This window comes from Zingiber officinale, chromosome 4A (genome assembly GCF_018446385.1).
Source record: "Zingiber officinale cultivar Zhangliang chromosome 4A, Zo_v1.1, whole genome shotgun sequence".
NCBI lineage: Eukaryota > Viridiplantae > Streptophyta > Magnoliopsida > Zingiberales > Zingiberaceae > Zingiber > Zingiber officinale.
In genome coordinates, this window is record NC_055992.1 from 158,382,686 (window position 1) to 158,409,719 (window position 27,034).

The following is a 27,034-nucleotide window of genomic DNA, read 5'->3' on the forward strand; positions in this document are numbered from 1 at the left end:
TAGACTATATTCAAGAAAAAAATAAAAAAGATTAGTTCAATAGTTAAATACTTACAATAAACTTAACTCCACAAAATATGGATAGATAGTATGGTGTGTCAGAAGTTTTGACTTCATTTACTATAATTATCCAATATGCATTTATGTAATTGTCATCAGTGTACCGAGCCCAAACAAATATTGTCATAAAAGATTGTAAATCTATTGAGAAAGTAAAGTTGGACTATACTGGAAGTACCGTAACTCTACATAAATAAACAAAAACATAATAACAAATTATCACTATTATGATAATTGAATAGTATTCACAACTTCTATATTTGTAGCAGCTACGGAAAATTACATTCAAATGTTTTCAATGTTGATAGTGAAATTCAACATTCAAATGTATTATTGTTAATATAACATGAAAAAGATAAAAAAAATTGGTATTATTCTTGTTTTAATATACACTATATGAAACTTCAACAAATTAATCATCATTGTTTTACAATCGTTTATAACTACGCTACCAACTAACTCACTTTAATTGATTAAGCTTCAATAATGCATCTGCTACCACATCCTTGTTATTTTTCTTAAAACATGTCTTCACTTGCTAAACAAATAAATAAACAAACATGTCATTGAGAATTAATGACAAAAAATTAACTAGTATCAACCCTACCTTCACTTCTTAACAAGCTGTTGTTGTTGATTTGATGAGTTCTGTTTGATAAAATATAGGCTTCTATAATCTCATCTTGAACAATCTCCTTGTCTTTCTCTTTCCCCTAAGTTATTTGTTTTCTATCAGTTCTCTTTCTTTTAAGGGCTTGTTCAAATTGTATAGGCGGTAGTGGCTCAAAACTCTGTTTAAGACACCTCTTTTGTCTTGTATGTGTTGGCGGATTAGGCTATATAGCCTCTTTAGGCGCTCTATGGCCTCTTTATCATCAATAGTCGGGGTTGCTCATGGCTCTGCTAATTCCTTACTATGCAGCTGTGTTTGGAGCTCTGTACAACTAAAATTTTATCCTTTTCACCAATTCTCTTGTCCTTGTCACCAATGCTAATTTCAGCATTTCTGGCATTCCTATCTAGTAAATCTTAGAGTTCTCTTATTTTGTATCCTCTTGTTAATATCCTTGGTCAACTCAGCAACCAAAGTTTGTGGCTCAGCAAGTTGAACATCTTTTACCTTGCAACATTGATATTCAATTTGCTCCTGAACATCCTCTACAACTTGTTCTTGAACATGCTCTATTACATGCTCCTCCTGAACATTATCTACTACATGCTTCTGAGCATCCTCTGCTTGCTCAAGAAAAGACATGGTGAAGTTCTGTGTAATTTGATCATCAATTTGCTCTGCTACATCGTTAGGAAATTAGTTAATTGTAGATGCTCCTCTAAATTTGATGGAACCAAAGCTGATATTATTTTTTATGAAGGTCGCTAGCCAATCATGGTTTTTATTGTAGATATATGTGAGATTGTTTAGTTCCATCGACATATTCATGGAAGGGCAAAGTTCTTGTGTGGCTCTATGATTCTAATTAATATGTTCAAACATCCAAACCTACAATATAATAATTATGGTTATAAATTTTAAATCAATGAAGTTACAATAAAATTTAATAACTTATAGCAAATAGGTGTGCAAATCTTTTCAACATTGGAGTTTGATTTCCCTCAAACCCCTATGGCTTAGGCCTTTAAGAAAGTATCACACTTATAACCTTTATATGTGGGGTCATGTAGTCATATACATCTTTACACCAATTATATCTACCTATATTTTTAAAGTCATTTACACAATCAAGTAGTGATTTTATTAGTAGTTTAGATACAATGTTAGTAGTAGTAAATAACACGTATATAAAAAAATATAAAATAACAAGTTGACAAATCAAACATCAGATTTAGGATATGATTGTTTGTTGACATTGATCAACTTCTTCTCTATTTTACTCTTTGAACACATCCGATCTATGAAATATTGAAGATAGTGGGGTGAAACTGACATCCAAATGCAAAGGAATTTTATCGCCATGATATGGAAGTTCTAGAATGAGTGCAACATATTTTCTTATGAATCCAATCTTCTGATTCTGAAAGATGAAACCCTTAACAAGATAGTGATAATTGTCAAACATATTTTATACAAGGTCTATAATATTTGCAATATTCAGTATGTCTAGAGCCCACGTAAATGAGCTTTTACTTAACAACTCTAGCTATCAGTCATTTGGTTCAAGTGCTTTTATGAATGACTTAAATTGGGGATGTTACTTTTCCATTATTTTTTTTATAATATGCACGAGAAGTAGAGTTTCCGTGGGAGGTTGAAGTACTAGACGCCATTTAAATCTATAAACAAATAATTAATATTTTAATGATACATTATTTCAGCTAGTTTAACAAGAACATTGTAACAGCTAGAATTTAGTAGCTGCTACAACATACTGCCCAAAACAAGAACATTGTAGCAGCTATGATTTGTGGTTATTACAACGTGGTTACAACAGATACAATATTATAGTAGCTACGAAACAATAGCTGCTACAATGTTCTTGTTCCGGTGTAACTACGTTGTAGCAGCTACGAAACCGCAGCTGCTATAACGTTCTTATTCCGGTGTATCCACATTGTAGCAGCTACAATTTCGTAACTGCTACAACGTAGTTACACTAGAATATTGTAGCAGCTACGATTCTTAGAACACATGAATGTTGTAACAGCTACAATTTCGTAGTCGTTACAACGTGCTAGACCTTAAACTCTAAGACGAGGCTAGAGCATAGAGTTAAAAGACAGATAGTAGAATATGGACACGTACATGTAGATGAACGGCCGCGGGCGAGGCAAGGCAACACTAAGGGAGTTGATCGGTGAAGACAATGAAAGTGGCGTGAGGGAGATCGAAGGAGGAGAGTTTGAAATATTTGAGTTTTCGAGAGGGAAAGGGAAAAGAGGCCATTCACCGTCTTTTAAATTATGATGAGGCACTGTTACAATAGAAAAAAAAAATGACACGATACTGCTACAGTAAAAGTCGCATATAGACATAAACATCGAGTTGCCCAACATATTATATATATATATATATATATATATATATATATACACTAAAGTTATCCTGCGGACCAAACTTACAAAACTGCTATACAGACCAGTGCATTTCATTTTTTTTTTATTTTTTGTTTTATTTTTTTCAAACCTTCGGTTATTCTAATAAAATTTTGTCTTTAGTATTTAAAGGTTGAGTTATAGTATGTACACTGGGTGTACGATATAAGGTCCTTAGGTTAGTAAAATCCTATATATATAAGTAATGATACGTAGAGGAAAAAAATCTCAAGAAAAAGTTCAGGGATAGACACATAAATTCATGTCCCACTATTTTCACTTTTATGGGCCCATCATTTTATGTGTCTATCCTTGATATTTTCCTTTAGTATATATATATATATATATATATCATATGCTTCTTGCACGACCATGAGCGACATTTGACATGGATGATTTGACTCAGCCAAAATTATTTTTTTTAATCATTTTCTCATCTGCATGCAACAAATTTTCTTTCTTTCCTTTTAAATTAAAATAAATTTATGTTTTCTCTCTCCTATTGTTACATGCAACAATCATTGTAGTACTGATGATACAACGCTGTAGCAACTATTATGTAGTAGTTGCACAGTTGTATCAGCTACAACGGTGTTGTGTAGTAGTTGCTACAATTGTACAATAACTAATACAACGGTGCAGTGTCTACTACAACATTGTGTAGTAGTTGCTACAATGGTACAGTAACTTATACAATTGTGCAGTAGCAACTATAACGATTACAATGGTGCAGTGACTGTTATAACGCAGTAACTACAACGTGTAACAGTTATTGTATAGTAGCTGCTACAACATTGTAGCAGTTACACTACCTTTAAAAATTAGCATGTACACCATAATGATTGTTGTATGCAATCATATGAGAGAGAACGAGAATTTTATTTTAATTTCAGAAGAAAGAGAGAAAAGTTGTTTATTTTAATTTAAGGGCAAAGGAAAAAAAAAGTTGTTCTAGGCATATGAGAGAGATAAAAAAATTTAGATTTTGGTCGCATCAGATAGCCCACGTCAGATTTCGCTAACGGTCGCGCAGGAGGCGTCGAGCAACATATCAATTTTGTGTGTATATATACTGTTATGATATTCTACACGTTCGTTCGATGCACACTCTTGGACGACTCTCATATATCCAAACGCCTAGAATCCCTTCCAAATATCTCGATTCGTTTTTGAAAATCAGGGTGCTTGAGAGGGGTTCGGGATATTCGAACATGTGAAGATGCCTTAGTAATGCATACTATATATATTATAGATTTACCGTACCATACAGTGTGAGACTAGGTTGGGTTGGTCCCACCCATTCGGAAATCTTAATGGAAGCATGAGCTCAATTTGTCCTATCCCTCTCTTTCTCTCCTTCCCCTTTCCCTTTCCCTTTCCCTTTCCCTCCTCACCCACCCAAAGCAAACCACAATGCCTAACTCTAATTAATTGGCCCTCTCTCAATTAAACCACGCCACAGTCTGCTTCTTCCTCTCCTGCTTCCTGCTTCCTGCTTCCTGCTTCCTGCTTCGCTTCTTCTTCTTCTTCTTCTTCTTCATGGATTCTACCAACAGCGCTAGCAACCAGACGTCCACCAGCGCCGACAACGACGACGAAGACGACGTCCACTCCCAAGCTCATCATCTCTCCTCCTTCCACTCCTTCCAGCCGTCCACGGCCAGCATCGCTTCCTCATCCTCCATTTTCGACGCCTTCTCGCCCTACTTCACCCCCTTCCCCTTCCCGCCACCGCCACCGCCGCCTGAGGCCGCGCTTCTCTCCCTCGACGCAGCCTGGAACTCTCCCGCGACTGCGGCTGCTGCTGCTGCTGCTGCTCTTTCGCCTCCTCCGCAGCCTCCGTTCTCCATGCCGGCGGCAACCGCCGCCGCCCCATCGCAACCGCCGCCGCGAGGGCCCAGGAAGCGGGCGAGAGCATCGCGGCGGACGCCGACCACGGTGATCAACACCGAGACCTCCAACTTCCGCGCCATGGTCCAGCAGTTCACCGGATTCCCCACTCCCCCCTTCGCCGCCGCCCCCTTCCCCGCGCACCCTCGCCTCGACCTCTTCGGCGCAGCCGCGGCCTCCGGAGCGGTTCCCCCTTTCCTCCTCCACCCCTCCGCCCACAAGATGATCCCCTCCCCGTGCTCCTCCTCCTCCTCCTCTTCCTCCTCCTCGTCCGCCTCCGCCTCCGCCTCCCTCTTCGACCACACCATCGCCTCCATCACCCGGAGCCACCTCGCCACGACCATCGGTGCAACGCCGGATCCCTCCGACCCCATCCCTCCAAAATATCACGATCACGACAAGTTCAACCTCTCGCTCTTCGACGGCAGCATGCAACGACCAAGAGAAGCCGCCTTCCCCTCGTCGCCGTTCCTCCAGCCTCCTCAACCACAAATGGCGCAGCCTCCGCTGCCGCCGGACTTCATTTCCCACAGCGCCGCCACGAATCCCCGATGGCACGTGGAAGACCAAGAAAGCGAGCAGCAGACCCCTGAGCTACCTCGATCCAAGTTCCACTTCAGAAACTTCCACAACAACCAGAGTTAGCCGTCACTCAGAATCAAAATCTAAGAAGAAGAAGATCAAAAAAAAAAAAAAAAAAAGTGTTCTGAAAATGTGGTGTTTACAACGGCAGCCAATACCACTCACTCATCACATCCATCAATCATCATCATCATCATCATCATCATCACACTTGGTAAACGCCTTGATTACTCACCATTTTTATATTGCAAAATTAAGAGGACTCTCTACTTCTTGTATTCTATGTTTGATCAATGCCTCAACTCTTTCTCCATCTCCTCTCCAATTAGTTCATGAGATAGTAAACACACTTTAATTAATTAGGTGACTTGTTCTATTAATTTGAAAATAACTAAGCTCATTGAATATTTTTAGTGGTAGATAAACATAAACATAACCATTAATATATTCATTAAAGCCACACATAATTAGAATTGATTAACCGATTAATTAGTGATACATATATAAAGGGTTTCCTTTGCCATTAATTAACACATTCATGAGTGTTCTTATTGAGAAAGAGAAAAAAGAAAGAAAGATTCATCATCAATTTTCTCAGATGCTTTTAAAAGATTCATTAATGTTCTCATCAATTGGCAATTACTATTTATTTTTCAATTTCTCTAAGTATTAATCATAGTATAGTATTGATTATAGTACAACTCTCATATGTCCAACCCTTTCTTTCACATGAGAAGGAAAGGTATAATTAATCTTAGGGTATCTTTGTTTTACATAAAATATTATAGTCTTTCACATAATAGTATTATGTTTTTAACCAAATTATTTTTTTCAATGAATCAACACATGAATGTGAAGCCACATGCTCCATATATACGTTTGCAATGGTAGCAAAAAGGTGGAATCCGTCACCCTAGCGACCCCATATAGTCGGCCGACCATCTATGAGGAGGTAAATCGGAAAACTATAGTTGGTTAGTGCAGGGAAGACTTTTTTTCCTCAACGTTGTCGAAATTCAAACCCTTACCTTATGGTAACAACTTTACCCCGTACTAGCCAACTCAACCCTACCTCGGAGGCTACATGTGCATTTACAAGACTACAAATGAGATTGCTTGTCAATCAATACTATCACAATTAAAGTTCCTCGATAGTTATTCATCGTGTTAAAAGTATACGATTTCTCCTTTGTTAGAAGGTCTTTAGATTAATGATTTACGCTAGTTATATATATTTTCAAGTTCATTAGGCTCGTGAAGCTTTGATTGAAGTATGTTTAGCTTCTACCTTGATGACGACATCAAGTTTAAAGATCATGAGAAGACCAACCAATGCAATATTATTGTATCATTTTGAATTTATTTTAGATAGTTTATGCGAAGATAAATGCTAGTATTTAGGTAAGCGCTCATTACCGAAGAGCTATGTTAGTAAAATGGTAACTTCAACTAATGAAATGATAAGTGGTAACGCAAGCTCGAAAGATTTAGACCTTACTATTGTGTCTCTTAACATTGTAGGGTGAGCCGGACATCTTAGGTGCCAAACTTTTTAGTTAAAGGTAGGTTGATCAAACAACTTGATAGGTCAATCTAATGGAAGATCTTAGGTGCCTAATATTCTATTTGAAGTATGGAGACAGAGAATTTTGGTAGGTCAACCTCGATGGTAGATTCCAAAAGTCAAACCTTTTGTTTGAAGATAACTCAACCTAGCTTTTTCATAAGTTGGCCTATCTCAATCCTCAAAAGCAAACTTTACATTTGAAAGTAAATCTACCTAGCCTTTGGTTAGGTCAACCTATGCAATAAGATTGCAATATAATTTTGGATTCCAATGGCCATAAATAAATGTCTAGGGCAACTTAGTAATTTGCATAGGTCGACTTAATACTATTTTACACTATTTGAATCATCATATAAAAGGTTTTTGATTGTCACTTGACACAACAACTAACACGAAAAATAAATTGTTTCATACTTAAGTTAATATGATTGTATCAAGGACAAGCAAAAGAGCTTGCAATTTTCAATTCAAGACTTCTTGCTTAGATCTAAAGCTCCCTTCACTATAACTTATTAGATTGAGTACCGGTGATCAAGCAATCCGGCTTACATGCTAACTCATACCTTGGTATGGCAAAACGCGCTATCGAAGAGCAACTATTTGACATTTCATATCACATTGTACCTAGAATCATCAAGAAATTGTGGCGTGGGGAGGGTGATTAGATGCGTGAAAACTAAAACTTGATCAACAGGATCAACCGAGTTATCGATGAGACAAGTTTTGATAAAGACTCGTAAGAAACATCTCATCTATCAAATAAGCCTAGTTGATCGAGCTTCAACATGTGTAGGACTCTTGTTTGTATCTCACTTCAAACATGTGAATGAGATTATGTTGTACGATACATGGAAAATATTTTGATACTAGAAATGTGGAATTTTATCTCTCGCATTGATACATCCTCCACTTCGGCATCAGAAGATAAACCAAATGGATCTAGCAGGCAACTTTATAGTCAAGAATGAATGAGGCATCCGACATTTAGGAACTCGTACAGCATGCCTTGTTCTTCGGTATCTCCTGAGCTGGCCCAGGTAGGATGATCTTCTTACCGGGCAGCGCGGGCATGCCATTGCTGTTGTGTGGCTCTGAAGTTAAGTTTTTCTTGTTCACAATGTTGAAGATCTCTGTGAGCACTGTTTGGAAGGCATTCTCAATGTTGGTTGCTTTGAGTGCTGATGTTTCTAGGAAGAAGAGGTTTTCCTTCTGAGCAAATTCTAGGGCTTCGTCCTTGGTTACATCTCGCTGGTCCTCGAGATCACTTTTGTTGCCGACTAACATGATCACGACGTTCCTGTCAGAGTGGCTACGCAGCTCCTCGAGCCACCGGGGAATGTGATCAAAGCTTTGACGCCTTGTAATATCATAGACCAACAAAGCCCCAACTGCACCTCTGTAGTATGCGCTAGTGACGGCTCTATATCTGAAAATTTTAGCAGCAAATGTTCATCAGATTCCAGTTCAAATAAGCGAGCAAACAGATGAAGTTAAGGTCAATTTAATTAACTAAAATGAATTAGAGTAATTTAACTAAGAATTAAAATTACTTTAACTGAAATTGATCTAAATCAGAATTTAATTTAAACTATAAAAAACTATTTAATTAGATTTTGAGTAATTCAAAAAAAAATCAATATCATAAATGGTTAGGTCAAAAGAAAAGTAACTAGTCAAAGACATCGGTTGACTACATGACAAATTGCTAGATCCAGCTCGAAAACAGCTAAATGTAAATGGTGCAGAAAAGTAACATATGGTGGAGTGTTATGATGGAAAGAATATTTAGCTGGATATAGAGGACATGTAAAAGTTTGCACCAATTGTCCTACTAATGTCAAAAATGACATGATAGTACATCTAAGTTATAAGAAGATATTACTGGTGGTAAAAATCTTAATTTAGAGAAATAAATAAGAATGACCATGTGAGAACGTAAAAGTTTTTCAAAGAAAATCTTAGAAAAAGAGGGATGAGATCATTTGCATTAAAGAATCACTAGGGGAAGAGCAGAGAAGAGAATCTGGATTGGAAAGAAGTGCTAGTGTGAGAATCAATGATGGCCAATATCCTCAAGGGCATATTGATCAAATGTTTCTAAAAACACAAAAATCCAAACAACCAATTAAGACAACTTCGAAATGTTCTATCGGTAAATATTTTTTTGCAATCATATTTCTTTTCATACTGCAGACGATATGCATTTTGTAATATGGTAAATGTGATTTAAGAAGGTATCACTCCTATTAGGGAAGAGATGGGATATAAAATATTGAAAGAAGTCGTGGCTACTAAGACCTGGTATTACTAAATTTTATCTTCTTTTACCTCTATCGAAACTATAATAGACTAGAACAATGCATTAAACTGAATGTGGGTCTGATGAAGGCTAGACTGGAAATATATGTGATTAGGCATGAAAGAAACAATTGCAGCACAAAAAAATTGTCCCAGTATCTCACATGTTTTTTTAAAGAAGAATTACAAGTTGCATATAAATATTTGAATTATTGATGAAACTTTTAATATTAGTGCATAGTGATGACAAAGTACAAATAAAACTAAAAGACTGTCATAGACATGATTACAAAATTACAGATTGATAAGAAGGCAACTAATTTGTAAATTCATTTTATTTTAGATTCATAGTGGTATAATTTTAAAATATTTGTTTCATATAGAATGGCGACGGCGAAAACATTGATAACACTAAGTAGAATTTTATAATATGTGAATCCAAAAAATAATTTTTAATAGAAAATTAATTTCTTTATTTTTTTCAGGAGATTGATAGTTTAGATATGATATATGAATAAAACAATTGTCTAAAATTAACATCATTACCTTAATAAAAACATTTCAACCTCTCAAAGTGAAAGACAATATACGACATCTGATTTAATTTATACAAGACAAAGAAACAAATAGACATCTAAATAATTAGAGAAATTGATCATAGCCCATTACAATATGAGCCTTTGAGAGATATGTTAGAAGAAGTGAGAATAGGCACACATTCCTCTTTGCTCTATGTATTCCTATCTACCTTCATATGACACCAAATTGCTCATCTTCCTCACCTTGAGTTCTCTTCCTCTCAAAATCGCAAGACTCCAATCCAAATCTAGATCTAAACCATTTTTGTCACCAACAATCAATGGCCCCAAATGCCTGAACATCCTACTCCCTACCCTTGTTGATCGAGAAAGATTCCCCAGTAGAAATCAGACAAACCAACCAAATCGAGTAGTTTCACTAAATTCCACAAATTTATGTAGTATCTCAGACAATTACCAATGGTTAATCACGAACTGTATCAATTTATCTATGATTAATCAAGACTTCACAAATCTCATAGAGGGGTGTTCAATTTCTCACCTCCAACTTAGCCGATCCATAGCAAGATCAGAGGAGTTTGCCATCCACGATTCAAATGTTATTGTGCTATTCACAGACCATAAAAACATAGACAAAATGCTAGTATGGAACAAGAGATAGGATAAATCATCAACTAATAAATACAATCTACCAAAGAACACAAGATTAAAAAAAAAAAAAGTTGTAGCCCTGTGCACCTAGATTAAATAATATGGCCTCCTGAAAAAGCTATGGGATCTAAAACTCCTACCATTCATTCTATTTATATCAGCATCCCCCTAAATAAATACGTAACTTGTTCATTTCTTCGCCCACATTTCACTGTGATTGCGACCAAAGAAACCAAATTCCATAGCGTAAGAGATAAAAATGGAAACAACTAGCCAAAAGTGTTGAATGACAGAATCACACAGCAAAACAAGATCTAAGCAGCTCGTACGACAAAGGGTAAGTTGCAGGGCTCAGAGCTGAGTAAATAAAGCGGCACCTCTCTTGGCCGGCAGTGTCCCAGATCTGGGTCTTGACGCTCTTGTGTTGGATGACGAGGGTCCGCGTCTGGAACTCCACCCCGATGGTGGCCTTGGAGTCTAGCGCGAACTCGTTCCGCGCGAACCGCGCCAGGATCTGCGATTTCCCCACCGCCGAGTCGCCGACCAGCACCACCTTGAACACATAGTCGATCTTGTCGCTTCCGCCGCCGGCCATTCCCTCCTCCGACCTCTCGCTCGAGCTGCCGCTTGTCGCCCTGAGGAGCGAGCACCGGAGGTGAGTCGATGCCCCACTCCTCGCTGGCTCGCTTCAGTGACCGAGGAAGCCGACGGTGCCGAAACAAGTAATATATATAAAGCAAAGCGCTCTCCTCGAGTCTGCATCACGGTCGGTGAGGCAGTAAGCGGGACGTTGCTTTCCTGCTGAGAGTTCATTTACATAAAGAGCTTGTACACGGCGGTTTACCTGATTGAATAGGGGTGCGGTATCGTTCTAAATAACTGATATTGTAAACTGGGTGTGTTTTTGGACAAGTACATTAGTAACGATATGTAGCCTCGCGAATTCCTGATTAAAAAAGGGAAAATTTTCTATACCGAACGCATAAATTTAAATGTATTTAAAAAATTAATTTTGATATTAATTTTATTATTTTATTGTTTTTTTATAATTAAAGAAGGCCTAAGGTTTTTTTTAGTTGAGCGATATAATCATTCGTTTTTTACTCTAAAAGCAATTTATTCTATTGGGCAAAAATATAAAAAAAAACACCAAAAATTCTAAGGTAAAAAACTGATCTACATAGATCTCTCCACTGCATCCCGCGATATTAATCAGCGTAAATCGAATATTAATCAGCATAAACCAGAACTTAGTGCCAATTAAAAAAAAATCTAGTGATCATCTCTTCTTTATGACCATAAGATCACATCGATCGAGCTTGTTCAATAGAATACATTTGCTCGGACTATACAATCTGTGCCATATTTAGTAGATATATCAAGACCATTAATCCCTCTGCTAGATAAAACTATGGTAAGTGATGGAATTATATACAAAATTTTAACACAGCGGAAACCTTACAAAAAGTGCAAAAACAGAAAGAACGCTACTAGATTACCTCAACAAAAACCACAAAGAAACCGTATGTACTTGCAATCTTCTTGTAATTGACCAACACAAGAACCCAAGTTCAGCTTTTCGTTTTCTCTTCAATCCAAAATTGGGTTAAATATCAGGGGAAATTTTTTAGCTTCGGGGCTCTTCTTTGATGCAACGGATGGATACATAAATAGTTGAAAGTCGAGATTGATAACTAGCTGATGTCGATCTTACTAGACCTACAATGAAACAACAAAGTTTAGGATAATGTGATGATTTTAAACTGAGCTATAATAGTTTCCAGCAGATGTATATTTAATATTCCAAGATCATAAAACAGGAATATTACAAAAGCTATGCATATGCTCATTATTTACATAAATTCAACTGCGGAAGCAGATAGGTTGATAGGCAAATTAAAAAAATAAAATAAAATCTTATATTAGGTATGATGTTCTAATTGGCTCAAGAATGCTTTGGTTGATTTTAGATTTTTTGGGTCAGTATAAATGGTGAGTTAAATGTACTTCAAGATTATGACAAGTGGAATCTATCTCCCCTTCTGTCCTTAAGTTTGACTTGGGAACTTCATGGATCTTCATAGTTAAATCTATGTGAGCTTAAACATTGAGTCTTTACCATTCAACTAATCCTTGTCAAGTATGTACATGAATGCTAATTACTGAAGGGTAAAAGATTTTTTGGGAACTTCTTTAATCATTTTATTTATTTTATTAATTCTTTATGCAACTTCATCCTATTAATTTTTAGTGCACATATTTACATCCATGTATATATAAAAAAATTATTCCATCTTATATCATACACAACTTACTACGGAAATGTTATGTTGTACACCTATATGTGAGCATCGAGTGTTAATTTTTTTTATTTTTTATTTTATTTGTTTTAGGATTTAGGGTGTATTTAGGCTAAAGGAAGTGATTTATTTTTTTTTTGAAAAATAACACTAAGTGCTCACGGATGAATGTGCAACATATCATCCCTCCAACTTCATGCTCATTCTACACATTTTTTTTTCAAGATTAATAAGTCCTATTAATTTATCTCATCTCATTTAAGGTCAAACGCTTTTAGGGTTGAGAGGGAAAAGTCCTCATGAATTTAAGAGATCATTTAAAAACTTTAAAAATTGTAGGTGATGAAAACATAATAGTTCATAAATCAACACTTTTTTTTTAATAACAGTAAAAATTATTATTATTTTTTTAAACAGTCAAATATGAAGATTTTCTTGTCATTCTTGCATGTAACATGCAGTAGGCAGGCCATCAACTTGTTAGGTTGTAAAGCAAAATAATGTAAGAACAATGTCGATTACTTCCTAACAAATAAGTCATCGACATTCAAGTTGAAAGCTACATTGGATCTGTTTGCCGAGTTGAATTTGGTAGCAATAGTAGCATTTAACTAAGCTTTAGATGTAAAAGTTAGTAAGTGAGCCGAGACCTAAGTATTCTCTTTATGTACATTGTGTTCTATGGTATGTGTGACTTGCCTATCTTGTGAATGGTGGGCATAAAATTTGTAATGTTGTAGATCTGTTTGGATGAAGTTCTTTTTCTGTATAACAATTTTGATGAAACTTCTTATGAATGGTGGGCAAGATGTGGAGGGTTTTTTGTCAACATGCAAAGTTTCTAACGGGTGTAACTTTGTAGCTACTGTTCTAAATGAAAAATATGGTATGGGGACACTCTGTGGTCAAGATTAAAAAAATATGCACACGCGCACGCGGTTATGAATACAAGAATCAAGAAAACTTATGTAGTTCTAAGTTCAACAATTCCGAACGCAGAAATTAGTTTTTAGGATTCTTGGTCCAAAACTAATCTAGTTCTAGGTTCAACAACATAATGAGTTTCCAAACATATGAGTTGGATGGTTAGACCAGCCACACCAAGTGGGGTTCAAGGCCAATTTGTTTTTGACAAGAAGTTCCCTATAGTTTTGTTTCAACCATATAAGCTCACTTTTCTAGTCATGGAAGAATAGTTTCTCCAAGAAGGTATTCACAGAGTAGGCTTAATTGTTACAACAATAGAAACAATTCTACAAGAGTAGCCTAAACTCCTTTGAGATAAAGATCAATCATCATTAAACTTACTTTCTCCAGAAATAGACTCATACCTTCTGCCAATTGTGATCATTGAAGGAAGAATCATGGAAGAATTTGACTATATTCTCACAAAATTCTCTAGACTTCTCAAGATTAACAGCATGCCCAGCATTCCTGATGACTACTAGCTGAGCTCTATCTCCTAAATGCCTGCAGGTTTTACATTTAGAACAAATATGATCTCTAGAACTGTGCTTTATAATCCATCTACTCACCTCTTTAATCTGTGACCCAACTCTAAAGGAAAAATTCGATCTTTCTCGCCCCAAACTATCAAGGTTGGCTGTACAGAGAAACAGGTATCTTAAGATGTAACAACGTAGTATTAACATAATCATAAGCAGTTTATCTTTCAAGTAGCCTAGATAAGATGAAACAATCTTCAGTACCGTACTAATGGATTCTGCAAAGGTAAAAAAAAAAAAAATGAAAATGGGGCATAAGGAATGATCACCTGTGCAATCTCTGGAAGGACCAAGTGTTTTCTTTCATAGATTAAAGCATGAAGTAACTCTATCTTCTCTTTTGCATAAACTGTGCACATTACCTGGAAAAAAAAGACAAGGGCAGTAACTATCAAAGCAAGTCTCGCTTCACATTCATGAGGAAAACAAGAAATCTGCTTGGCATTCATGTTGGTCTGATAGATGAATGAGAAGGTTTAGAGTTAGAGCATGGCTGTCTTTGAATGATAATGTCGATTCAATCAAAACCTAATCATAATCCGTCCTAATTTTGAAGCTAATGTAAGATAGATCTTCGGATTGATCATCTATGATCAACCTGTATGTAGTCCCGGAGGAAGCAAGATGGCATTATGCGCGGTGGGTGGACGAAGGACAGCCGGACGAGCTGACGAAGCTTGTCCGGCGACTGGGGCAAAAGGATCTCTACCGCGTCATCCGCGTTCGAAACGACAAATAGGCCCTCGGCGAGATCCCTCTCCTCGAGGCACACGCCGGCGCAGCAGAGCACCACCCGCTCCACGGCTGACGGAAACATCGCAGCCATCTTGTACGCCACGAACCCTCCGTAGCTCACCCCGACGAGGCCGAATCTCCGCAAGCCGAGATCCTCCATAGCCGCCATCACGCATCGGGCCTGGTAGGCCTCGGACCGGTCCGATCCGGGCGCTTCGGAGGCTCCGAAGAAAAGAAGATCGGGGACGTAGAGGTCGAATCCGGAACGGCGAAGGGGGCGGAGGTAGTGGGACCATTGCCAGATGGCGGTGGCTCCGAAGCCATGGAGGAGGACGAGAGGGCGGCGAGAAGGGTCCGGGCGCGCCGGGGTCCAGCAATGGATGGAGGCGCCGTCCGCGAGGATGGCGAGGGAAGGGCGGAGGCCAGCTGCGAGGAAGGCGCAGCTGTGGCACCAATCGCGCAAGAGGGTGACGCTAAGGCACGGAGGCGACATCTCGACTCCGGTGCCGGCGAACCTCCGAATCGGATTTCATTCCAATCGGGAGGAGCAGCGATCGAACCAGCGACCAGGAATTAAATGCGAATAATGACGTCCAGAAAGCACACGTTGCCATCAGGATGACGCGGACACATGGATACCAACGGTGCGTCCCTGTTTCCTGACGTTGGAGAGACACGGTTTCAACCCGAACGAGGTGAGGTGTTGGCCATTGTCCGGGTTGTTGTGAGCGACTAACCAACTAGGAATGGAAACGTTGGCAACACGTGCCTGCGTCGTGATTACTTGCGTGCGTTACGTCATTCCGTGTTGTTGTGACCGACTAACCAACTAGAAATGGAAATGTTCGTCCGGGTCCCACAGTTACGAAACTTGGTCTAATCACAAAATAGAAGACCGTGCGTTAAATCATTCCGTTCAGATTTTTGGTCTTTCAGTAGTTTGAAGGGTAAAATAAAGGACTCAATCGTAATTTTAATTTTGTATGTAATCTTTAATTCTAAAATATTTTATTTTCATTCTCTACCAGTAAAATTTCATTTGCTTAACTTCCTCATATAAATATTATTATCTAATTATCTATCGTATTTTTTAGATACAAAAGGTCCAAAAATAAGTATAAATCTTCTTAAAGTCAGCACTTTACACTAGAATCGAATATATTTTCTATTAAATTGATCAATTTTTTTTCTATTTTAATATAATTCCTCCTAAATTTAATACCATTTTAAAAAAATCTAGTATAATTTCTATCCAATTAGTACTATTTAAAGAAAATTTAGTATATTTTCCATCCAATTGAAGTGGGAAAAAAATCATGCTCAATTTGATAGAAAGTATACTAAAATGAATATAATTCCTCTAAAGTCGACACTTTATACTAGAATCGAATATATTTTTTATTAAAATTGACCCTCATATTTTTTTTAGGTACAAATAGTGAAATAGTCTAAAAACAAGTATAATTCCTCTTAAATTCAGTATTTTAGACTAGAATCGAGTATATTTTCTATTAAATTGAACATGACTTTTTTCTTACTTAATATAATTCCTCCTAAATTCAGCACCATTTAAAGAAAATCTAGTATATTTTTCATCAAATTGAGTATCATTTAAAGAAAATCTAGTATATTTTCCATCTAATTGAGGTGGAAAAAAAATCGTATTCAATTTAATAGAAAATATACTAGATTATGGTTTAATGTACTGAATTTAAGAAAAATTATACTCATTTTTAGACTTTTTATACTTAAAATATTAGGGGTAATTAAGTAAGTATATTAGACTAGGGAGTGAAAATAAAGTTTTTTTCCAATGGAGAGCATTCAAAGTTGTGTTTGCCAATATGGACTGCATGTAAATTTTCCCTTGAATCAATTCTTTTCCTGTATTTTCTTGTTGATGGGATCATCATGATATGTTGGATATAATTATTCTCAGTAGATGAGTTTATTTATACATTTTATATGTGAATATCATTTAATTTTTTTAGTGATCTAATTTAAATTTATTAGGTTGATGTAGATTTTGTATGCGTAAAATTTTTAGTCCCGTATCTATTATCATTTATATGCTGATAATAGATGTTCAGTATATATGGACTTATAGTCCCGTATCTATTATTATATATAGGCTGATAATAGATATCAATTATATATAAAGTGTTGGTACAATATTCCCTAGGTCAAGGTTGACCTGGTTGACTGAGCTTGAATTGGTTCAAGCTCGAGTCTTGATGTTTGGGTTTCAATGTTTGACAATACATGGAGACAAGACATGGAGATTGCAGGTGCAATTGTTCATGTGGTGAGATTGTGAAGGAGAGTCAAGTAGGTCAAGGTTGACTGGATACTTGACTAGAAAATCCTGGTGAGTGAAGCCAGGTGAAAGTCCTAACTGGGAGGTTAGGCAGACTAGGAAGTCTTGGTGAGTGAAGTCAGGCAAATCAGCCCGTCGACCTAATTGGACTTTTCGCCAAGCGTCCGGTCAGCCCGTCGACCTGCTTGGACTTCGTGCCAGACATCCGATCAGCCCGTCGACCTGTCTGGACTTATCCTGCACACTCGGTCAGAGTGTTAGATCACAACAAACCTAACTTAACCGGATTTGTCAGTCATCAAAACCTGAGTTAGACCGTTAGTGCTAACCGCACCAATAATCTCCCCCTTTTTGATGGAATAACAACCTTGTTAAGTTAGTAAAAATATATGCGAGTAAAAAGAGTTTAAACATTTTGTTCTATCATGAGGTTTAAGTTGGTTTTTGACTTTGACATTTTGTTTTTCTAACTTAACCACCTATCCCTCCCCCTTTGGCATTCAGCAAACAAGGATATAATTTAAACATTTAAAAATACTGAATACATAAAAAAATGTAAGGAATGATGTCTAGTTAACTTGGGGGAGTTAAAATTTTTGAAGACTTGTTTAAATTATTAGCTTTAGCTTTTGGAAAATAGTTAAATTTTGAAAGAGTGGCCAATTTTTTAAGGATCATTTGCAAAATTAATTTAATTTTCAAAAATGACTTTGCAAACTCAAAGGAGAATTTTCTAATAAAAAATTTGAAAAGCTAATTTTCTAATATTAGTGTGTAAATTTCAAATTTTAGGATGAAGGTAAATTTTCAAAATATGTTTCAATTTTGAAGTATTTTTCAAACATAAGTTTGAAAATCAAAATTTTAAGGCTAAGTTTTCAAAACTAGATTTTCCAAACAACATTTTTCAAATTTGAAAAAGATTTCAAAGCTGGGTTTTAAAAGCTATTTACTTTTTAAAACTGATTGAAACTAAGTTTGAAAAAAATCTTAGTTTATAAAATCTAATTGAAGAATTTAGTTTTATAAAGCTAGTCTTTTAAAAATATTTCAAACATAAGATTTCAAAAACTAAGTTTGTAAACTTTTCTTTTCAAGACTTATTAAGTTTGTAAAAACTTTAAATTTGAAACCAAAATTCAATTTGAATAAAAGATATTAGAAAAGATATTATGTTTAAGGTGGAGAAAACAATTTTCGTGTTAAGTGTTGATTTAATCCTCCCCCTAAACCTGACATCTAAAATAGTTGTCTAACCAATTAGGTACTTACTGACTATCAGAAGATAGCAGCTTTCACTTGGTTAGTCAAGTTAAGTTCATTGTGATCAGTTAGTGGTTGACTAAACTGAATAACTTAACTTGATTAATGTATGTTTTGTATTTAACGCCCAGACTTATATAGATGCATTGATATAAGCATCTTAGGTCAAGGCAATTGGCCTATACATCTCACCCCTTTCTATATTTGTCAATCACAAGCAAAGTGAACCTAGGGTGTTGGTGAGATGCTCAAATACTAGTTGATCCGGTAGTAAGAGCGGGCCCCCCCTTCTTGCAAAGTCAACGCCAAGTGAAAGTCACCGGAGCAGCCGCCCATCCGAGGAGAGTGTGGTCCGACCGGACGGACGACCGTAGACGGCCGGCCCGACCGGACTGCCGGCCGGCTGATGGAATCGAATACCCGGATGGGTCCGGCCGGCTCGCACTTATGGTTGGAGGACACCCTGTCAAATCGGGGTTCCGACGCTCAGTTAAAAAGGTCACAGACCGAGCTGACCTTTTGACCGGCCACAGTCATAAAGCGCCCCTGTTTATTAGTCTCCACAAAGCACAGGTAAACCACTGCGTATGTCCGGTCGGATGTTGAGGGAGCTGTCCGCTCGGACGACAAGTTTGGAGCAAGGAAAAAGACCCGAGGATTTCTCCTCTGACAACCGGTAGGTTTCACGTGTGTGTCATGCTCCAAATCTTGTGACATGGGATTCTGCTGTCCCATCGAAGGCATGCTTTGACTGTAGCGATATGGGTCAGGTAAGTTTTCTGACAGCCACATACCTAGGAAAGGACAGGTAAGCTTTCTGACAGCCGCATACCTAGGAAAGGACAGAAGACACGTATGCACCTAGGTACGCGTGCCCAGACCCTTCATAGCTCTATATAAAGAACCTCAGGTTTCGCCGGTGAGGTACGTATTCTGAGATTTTGGAAGCCACTTTGTTCATCGTAGCTTACCTGACTTGAGCGTCGGAGGGCCGTCGCCGGGACACCCCTCCCGGCTCGGTTTTGCTGCAGGTTCACCGGAGCACTCGAGGATCCAGCAGGGAGCGCCGCATCCCCAGCGTTCGTTGACTCTTGGTTCGAACAGGATCACTAATCCTGGGGGAACATGATTTCTAAAGGGATTTTTCTAGTCTTTGGCTAAAATTGTTTTAAAATTCTAAAAGTAGGAAGGTTTTAAAAACTAAAACAATTTTAACCTAGAATTTAAAACAATTATTTTTGAAAAATAGTTTTGAATTTTGAAAAGTCCTAGTCTATTAAATTAGAGTATAACCAATCAGATCTGAAAATGAAGATCAATAGAACAATATGTACTACAAAAGTTGTAATAGTGTCATAACAGTACTATGTAATAATCACAACTATTGAGACGATGACGGAGGTGGTCCGGAACCCAACGACCGAAGTAGTGCCAATATCTCAGTGTGACGAGTTTGGTCGTCCTCTCGTATGTCTCGTCGCAGGTCGGAGATCTCCTGCCGCACATCTCGCCGTAAATCGGAGACCTCCTGCCGCACCTCTTGTCGGAAATCGGAGACCTCTCGTTGTATATCTCGGTGAAACTCGAAGGACTCTTGCTGGAGGCTCGACATAACTCTCTCTAGCCCGGATACTTGATCGGCTAGAGTGCGAGGAGCGGGACGTGGAGCTCGAGCTGGCGCTAGGGCAGGAGTGGCCTCGTCAGGAAAAAGTGGGAGAAAAAACTCATCTGCCTCCTCCTGCTGTGCGCCTGGGTCAGGCTGGTGCTGTGCCCCCCTCTGCCAAGTCATGATACCCTCACCATCTATATGAATACTAGCTAGGGAAAAGTTCCTAGCTCCTATAACGTCAAACTCGATCATATAGCGGATGTCACCTCTGGTGACATCAATGTCCAAAGAGGACATATATGCTGTCAGAATGTGACAGTAGGGCATATGAACCCGCTCACTCGTCACGTATCCGGCCGAGTAAATGATGGTGGAAAAGATATGTAGGCTAATGTCAATATCTAGCCTGTGACACAGGGCATAGAGGAGAAAAGAATGGAATGGGCGCATCATCACAATGTCGCGAGTGCTCAGTGGCAGGATGCAAAAGACTAAGACCCTATAAAGGGCGTAGTCCTGGACTCGAAGGGTAACTGACCTAAACTGGGTCACTGTGGGTACTCGCTCGCCCCCAAAAAAATACGAATAAATCGTATAAAGAGTAATATGCGAGTAGGGATCTCCAAAGGGTAGCTCCCTGGGAGGATAACACTGAAAGGGACAGGTAGACTCCCATAACCCCAAAAAGTCACGGATGGTAGTAGGGGATAGTGTGATATCAGTCCCAGCTGCCCTAGTAGTATATGTAAAGTCGTCTACTTTCACTAGGTTGTTATAAAAATCGGCACACAAACTTATGTTTACTGGGCTAGTACATTCAACAAGGTTCTGTAACCTATAGTGGTTTATAGCTTCTATGGCTGGAACACAAGAGCGTAAAAAGAACGCTCTATCTATACATTTGGTCCTAATGGCCATGTAGATGGTTGACTCAAACTTAATCCTAAGCTCATCAGTGGGAAACCTAGGGTCAACACTAGGAGTAGAGGGCCCAGCACCAGATTTAGACCGTTTCCTAAATTATATAACAAAATTATACTAATTAAAGAAAACAAACATGCAATAATATTCTTAAACTTTAAATAGAAGACAAGAATTTTACCGAGGAGCCATTGCTAAAATAATTTTAGAACTGACGACCTCGGTTGATTCGCGACCGCGTATTTAACCGTAGAATGAGAAAAAATTTAACTTTGAATGCTTTCGTAGTAAAGCTTGGAAGAAGCATGAACGAAAGCTTGGAAGAGGAGGTGCAAGGGTGGGGGGCGCCCCTGCCCCCTATATATAGGGGAGTCCGGGTGCTCGGACCTATTCTCAAGTGGGGCGAGGCGCCCCGGGTTCGTATACCAGGGGCGCCCGCCCCTGGTTTTTTATTCTGGTATTGATTTTTTTTTTTTTAAATAGAAGTTTGTAAGTTTAATTTTTAGGAAAATTTTTAAGTAGAAAATTTAGTTTAAAAAAATAAGTTTTAATTTTTAAAAAAATTTAAGTTTTAAAAATAAAATTTTAAGTTAAGAAAAATTTAAGTTTTAATTTTTTAAAATAAAATTTTAAGTTTAAAAAAATAGAGTTTTAATTTTAAAAATAAATTTAAAAAAATTGAGTTTTGATTTTTAAAATAAATTTTTAAGTAAAAAATTTAAGTTTTAATTTTTAAAATAAAATTTTAAGTTAACAAAAATTTAAGTTTTAATTTTTAAAATAAATTTTTAAGTTAAGAAAAATTTAAGTTTTAGTTTTTTAAAATAAATTTTTAAGTTTAGAAAATTTTAATTTTTAATTTTTTTTTAAATAAATTTTTAAGTTAATAAAAATTTAAGTTTAAAAAAATGTAAGTTGATTTAATTAATTTAAATTAATTTAATTTTAATTTGATTTTAATTTAATTTTAATTTTAATTTTAATTTTATTTTAATTTTAATTTAATTTTAACTTAATTTTAATTTTAATTTTAATTTGATTTAATTTAATTTTAATTTTAATTTTAATTTAATTTTAATTTAATTTAATTTTAATTTTATTTTTATTTAATTTTATTTTAATTTAATTTAATTTTAATTTGATTTAACTTAAATTTAATTTTAATTTCATTTTAATTTAATTTCAATTTAATTTATTTTAATTTGATTTTGATTTAATTTTAATTTAATGTTAATTTAATTTTAATTAATTTAAATTTTTTTATTTTAATTTAATTTGTAATTTAAATTTTAATTTAATTTTAATTTTAATTTAATTTAATTTTAATTTTAATTTAATTTTAATTTTAATTTTAATTTTAATTTAATGTTCTTAGTTATTTCACCCAATCTATGTTTTCAATCAGGGAATTCTATAATTTTGTGAGATGAATTAGATTCAATTTTAGAATTTGTTTTTAACTTGTGTTAGATTCAGGTTTAGCTTTGGGTCAACAATTAGGCATTCTCTAGATAAACTTCTGGGCTATGGTGAGTCACTCGGACATCATTAAAGTAACCATGCCTTCGAGGTTTTCCAAATAGTCCTATCCACTGGACTTAGTACAAAGCATTGGTCTAACTGGTTAGGATCCATAAAGGGTAGCTTCGGTCAGTTCCACTTAGCCAAATGCACCAGGTCGAAGCCATATCTTCCTAGACATTCATAGACTAAGTTTCCCTAACGTACTATCATCCAAAATTTCACTAGTATCATTTTTCAAGTTAAACTTAAACCCTTTTTAACTAATCCTAATTACCCTGTCGGGTAGGTTGGTTAGGGTTACCCTGTTGGGTAGGTTGGTTTTGGAGGTGCCAGCTATTCTGGTGCCTCCCCCTGAATTAATGGTCATTTTAATTTAATTTTGTTCATGGTTTATGTCTATTTCTTTTGTAATTATATTTTACTTGGTGATAGTTTACATTTTGTTGAGTTTTAATATGTTTAGATTTTAATTTTTTTTTGTTCAGGTTTGTATTCTAGTTTTTGATTTGGTTTATTTGATTTTATGTAATATATTTTATCTTTAGGGATATAATATTGGTTGGGTCCTATTTGCGTGGTCAAACACGCTTTCGGAACCCAGGCCTTATTTGTTGGTTTGTATTGGGTTATTAATGATTTAAATGTTTTATTTGAGTTCGACTTATAACCAAGTCTGATTTTGTTATAACATGCTTTTTGATAATTTAGAATTAAATCTAAATTTTTTGATCTAGTAGTAAATTTTCTAACATATTTTTTAAATTATTAATTTCTAATTTTAATGATGAGTTCTCCTCAAGTGTTAGATCTTGAGTTTGTTTATTATTTACAACTTGTTCCTTAAGGATTTGATTTTCCTCGAGGAGCAATTTGTTTTCATTTTCTAACTTAACTAATTTATTATTTAAGCACAAAATAATTTTAAAAAAATTTTGATTTAAGTTTAGGAATACCTCTTCGAAACCTTCGGAAACGAGTACGGACTCGTGGGTCGATTCGGGTTCGGACCTGTCTTCCTATTCATCTTCCGACTCTGCTTCACGGGCCATCAGCGCGAGGTGGCTCTGGTGCTTTTGATCTTCTGCTTCCGACCCTTCCAAGGAGGAGTCGTCCAACGTCGCTTTGAGGGCCTTCTTTTTGGTCGGCTTCGGTTTGTCGATCTTTAATCTCGGGCACTCGTTCTTGTAGTGGCCCTTCTTGTTGCATCCGAAGCACGTCACGCTCCTCGATTCGGTTGGAGAATTGATCTTTTGAAGGTCCTTCTTGCTGAAGCTTCTTTTCCTCCTGGTGAACATCTTCCTTACCAGGTTCACCAGGTGTTCTTCATCTTCAGAGTTCTGATCAGAGTCTTTTTCTGGTTCAGACTTGTTCTTCTTTTATTTTGAGAAAACTGCAAATAAGGCTACACCTTTCTCGACCCCGGCGTTAGTTTGCTCATGCAGTTCTAATTCACAGAAAAGCTCATCTAATTTTAATTTAGATAAATTTTTAGAGATCTTGTAGGCATCTACGATAGATGCCCACAAGTTGTTGCGTGGAAAGGCGTTTAGGGCATACCTTATTAAGTTCCGGTTCTCCATTTGGTGCCCTATTGCGTGAAGTCCATTGAGAATGTCTTTAATTCTTGCGTGGAGTTGGCTCGCCGTTTCTCCTTCCTGTATTTTTATGTTAAAAATTCTATTTAAGAGCAAGTCTCGTTTTGTTACCTTAGCGTCGCTCGTTCCTTCGTGCAGCTTGATCAGTTTGTCCCACAGCTCTTTGGCGTTCTTGTGTGGTCCGACCCGGTTTAGTTCCTCTCTAGTTAATCCGCACTGTAAGGTGTTGATTGCCTTGTTCTCTGTTGATGCCTTCTTCTTTAGGTCTGTAGTCCAATCTTCTGGATCCAGTAGATTCCCGGAACTATCTACTGGTATTTTGTAGGGTCTGGTGACGCTCATCCACTGGTCAAAGTCTGTCTTGAGATACACTTCCATTCGCTTCTTCCAGTAAGGGAAATCATCCCCGTTGAAGAGGGGAGGTCGCACTGTGCTAAAGCCCTCGATCTGCGACATTTTTAATCTGCACACACAAAAAAAAAAATATAGAGAGGTTCCAAGACTTGGTCTTGGATTAGTAGTGCGGGAAGAATTAAAAAATAACTAAATTGGTGTTGCACCAATTTAGTTTTAATTACGACGAAAAAATTTTCCAAAAGGGTAATAATACCAGTTTGGATTTTTACGAAAAACTGAAATCCGAAAAAAAAATAAAAAACAAATCACCCCCTTGTCTGATTGGTGGTTGCACCAAATCAGAGCGGTACATGCTCTGATACCACTTGTTGGATCGTGAAGTTTCGCTATAGGGGGGGGGGGGTGAATAGCGATTATAAAAATTTCGACAAGAGCAAGCGCAGCGGAAAAGACGAAATTAAAACAATGCTAACACAATAACCAATTTTACTTGGTTCGGAGCCTTTGGTGACTCCTACTCCAAGGCCCGCATACGAGAGTGCTTTCGTTGGGCAATTCACTAGCAATTCGAATAATCATTTTACAATTGAAAGTACAGTTGCTAATGAAAAATAAAGCAGTACCGACAGAGGAAGAAATCAAAAAGAAAAGAGCGCGTTGTCGAAGCTTTGCGGCGTCGCAGGAACACAGAAGAGCAGATCGTCCATTCAAAGTTCTTGTAGAAGCTCCACCCCTGCCCCTTGTTTTATATGAAGCTCGGGGCACCCCGGATCCCTTCCGGGCACCCTGGTGGAACGTGACAGGTCCAACCAGTGAGCTCCATGTGGCGACGACGTGTTTGGATGAAATTTGCCTCCCGGGCGCTCGGATCCCCTCCGGGCGCCCGGATCCCTTCTGGGCGCTCGGACCTCCGGGCGCTCGGATCCCCTCCGGGCGCCCGGACCACCTTTTTCCAAGGAGCTGCTTTCCTGCAAAACAAGGTTAGTCCGAGGCAAATATATAAATTATAACCTGCAAAACAGAGTGTTAGTTCAGTTTATAGTTTAGCAAAAAGAGTATGACTTAGATTCCGTCTTTCCGAGACCGGAATCTAGTCATGATCTCGACTTAGATATCCAAAATGGATCTAAGCCAGATCGACGTCTAATGTTCCCTTCCCGGGAACGCGTCCTCACAGTCACTCCCTTCTAGTGACTTACCTTTGCTCACCTGTCGGACGTCCGGTCATCCCTTCGACCCGTCTGGACTTCTCGCCAAGCGTCCGGTCAGCCCGTCGACCCGCTTGGACTTCGTGTCAGACATCCGGTCAGCCCGTCGACCTGTTTGGACTTATCCTGCACACTCGGTCAGAGTGTTAGATCACGACAAACCTAACTTAACCGGATTTGTCAATCATCAAAACCTGAGTTAGACCGTTAGTGCTAATCACACCAACAATAATAAGGGTATGCTGCATCAAACTAAGTCATTTCTTTCTAATAATTTTCAAATGAAAGATCTTGGTGAAACATCTTTTATTTTCGGCATACAGATCTATCGTGATCATTCAAGAGATATTCTGGGACTTTCACAACAGGCCTATATTGAAAAGGTGCTTATAAAGTATGATCTATAGAATTGTACACCTGGTGATACACCTACGTCAGGAGGTGACAAGTTCAGCTTGCAGCAGTGTCCATGGCTTAAACTTGAAATAAAGGAGATGGAGCAATTTTCATATGTGTCAGCAGTGGGAAGTCTCATGTATGCACAAGTTTGTACTCGACTAGATATATCATTTGTAGTGAGAATGTTAAGCAGATATGTAAGTAACCCGGAACCATGACACTGAAAAGCGATAAAAAGAGTGATGCGGTATTTGCAAAGAACTAAAAGACATATGCTCCCGTATTGGAGATCAAATCACCTGGAGGTGATTGGATATTTAGACTCTGATTTTGCTGGATGCTTGGATAGCAGGAGGTCCACTTCAAGCTATATCTTCATGCTTGCTGGAGGGGCTATATCTTGGAAGAGAGTCAAGCAGACGCTAGTAACCACTTCTACTATGAATGCAGAGTTGGTAGCATGCTACAAAGCATCCAATCACAGAATTTGGTTGCGAAACTTCATCACAGTATTACAGATCGTTGATGGCATTGACAAGCCACAGAGGATCTATTGTGATAATAAAGCCTTAAAACTTTATGCTAAGAACAACCGCAGTTCGTCGAAGTCTAAACACATCGACATCAAGTTTCTAGCGGTTAAAGAAAGAATTTAGAGCTGTT

At 37.4% G+C, this 27,034-nt stretch overlaps 3 protein-coding genes across 3 annotated transcripts; 1 reads left to right on the forward strand and 2 right to left on the reverse strand.

Moving 5' to 3' along the window:
* Positions 1-4,650: 4,650 nt before the first annotated feature.
* Positions 4,651-5,646, forward strand: LOC121972974 (formin-like protein 14). Its single transcript, XM_042524580.1, has 2 exons — positions 4,651-5,237; positions 5,328-5,646. Exons 1-2 carry the CDS (start codon positions 4,651-4,653, stop codon positions 5,644-5,646), a joined length of 906 nt encoding a protein of 301 aa, XP_042380514.1.
* Positions 5,647-7,811: 2,165 nt separating this feature from the next.
* Positions 7,812-11,363, reverse strand: LOC121971892 (ras-related protein Rab11D-like). Its single transcript, XM_042523393.1, has 2 exons — positions 11,016-11,363; positions 7,812-8,576 (listed from the first exon to the last, which is right to left on the reverse strand). Exons 1-2 carry the CDS (start codon positions 11,231-11,233, stop codon positions 8,135-8,137), a joined length of 660 nt encoding a protein of 219 aa, XP_042379327.1. The 5' UTR covers positions 11,234-11,363; the 3' UTR covers positions 7,812-8,134.
* Positions 11,364-11,888: 525 nt separating this feature from the next.
* On the reverse strand, positions 11,889-15,743 carry LOC121971891 (2-hydroxy-6-oxononadienedioate/2-hydroxy-6-oxononatrienedioate hydrolase-like). Its single transcript, XM_042523391.1, has 5 exons — positions 15,042-15,743; positions 14,713-14,805; positions 14,474-14,541; positions 14,270-14,408; positions 11,889-12,357 (listed from the first exon to the last, which is right to left on the reverse strand). Exons 1-5 carry the CDS (start codon positions 15,669-15,671, stop codon positions 12,352-12,354), a joined length of 936 nt encoding a protein of 311 aa, XP_042379325.1. The 5' UTR covers positions 15,672-15,743; the 3' UTR covers positions 11,889-12,351.
* Between the last annotated feature and the right edge of the window lie 11,291 nt (positions 15,744-27,034).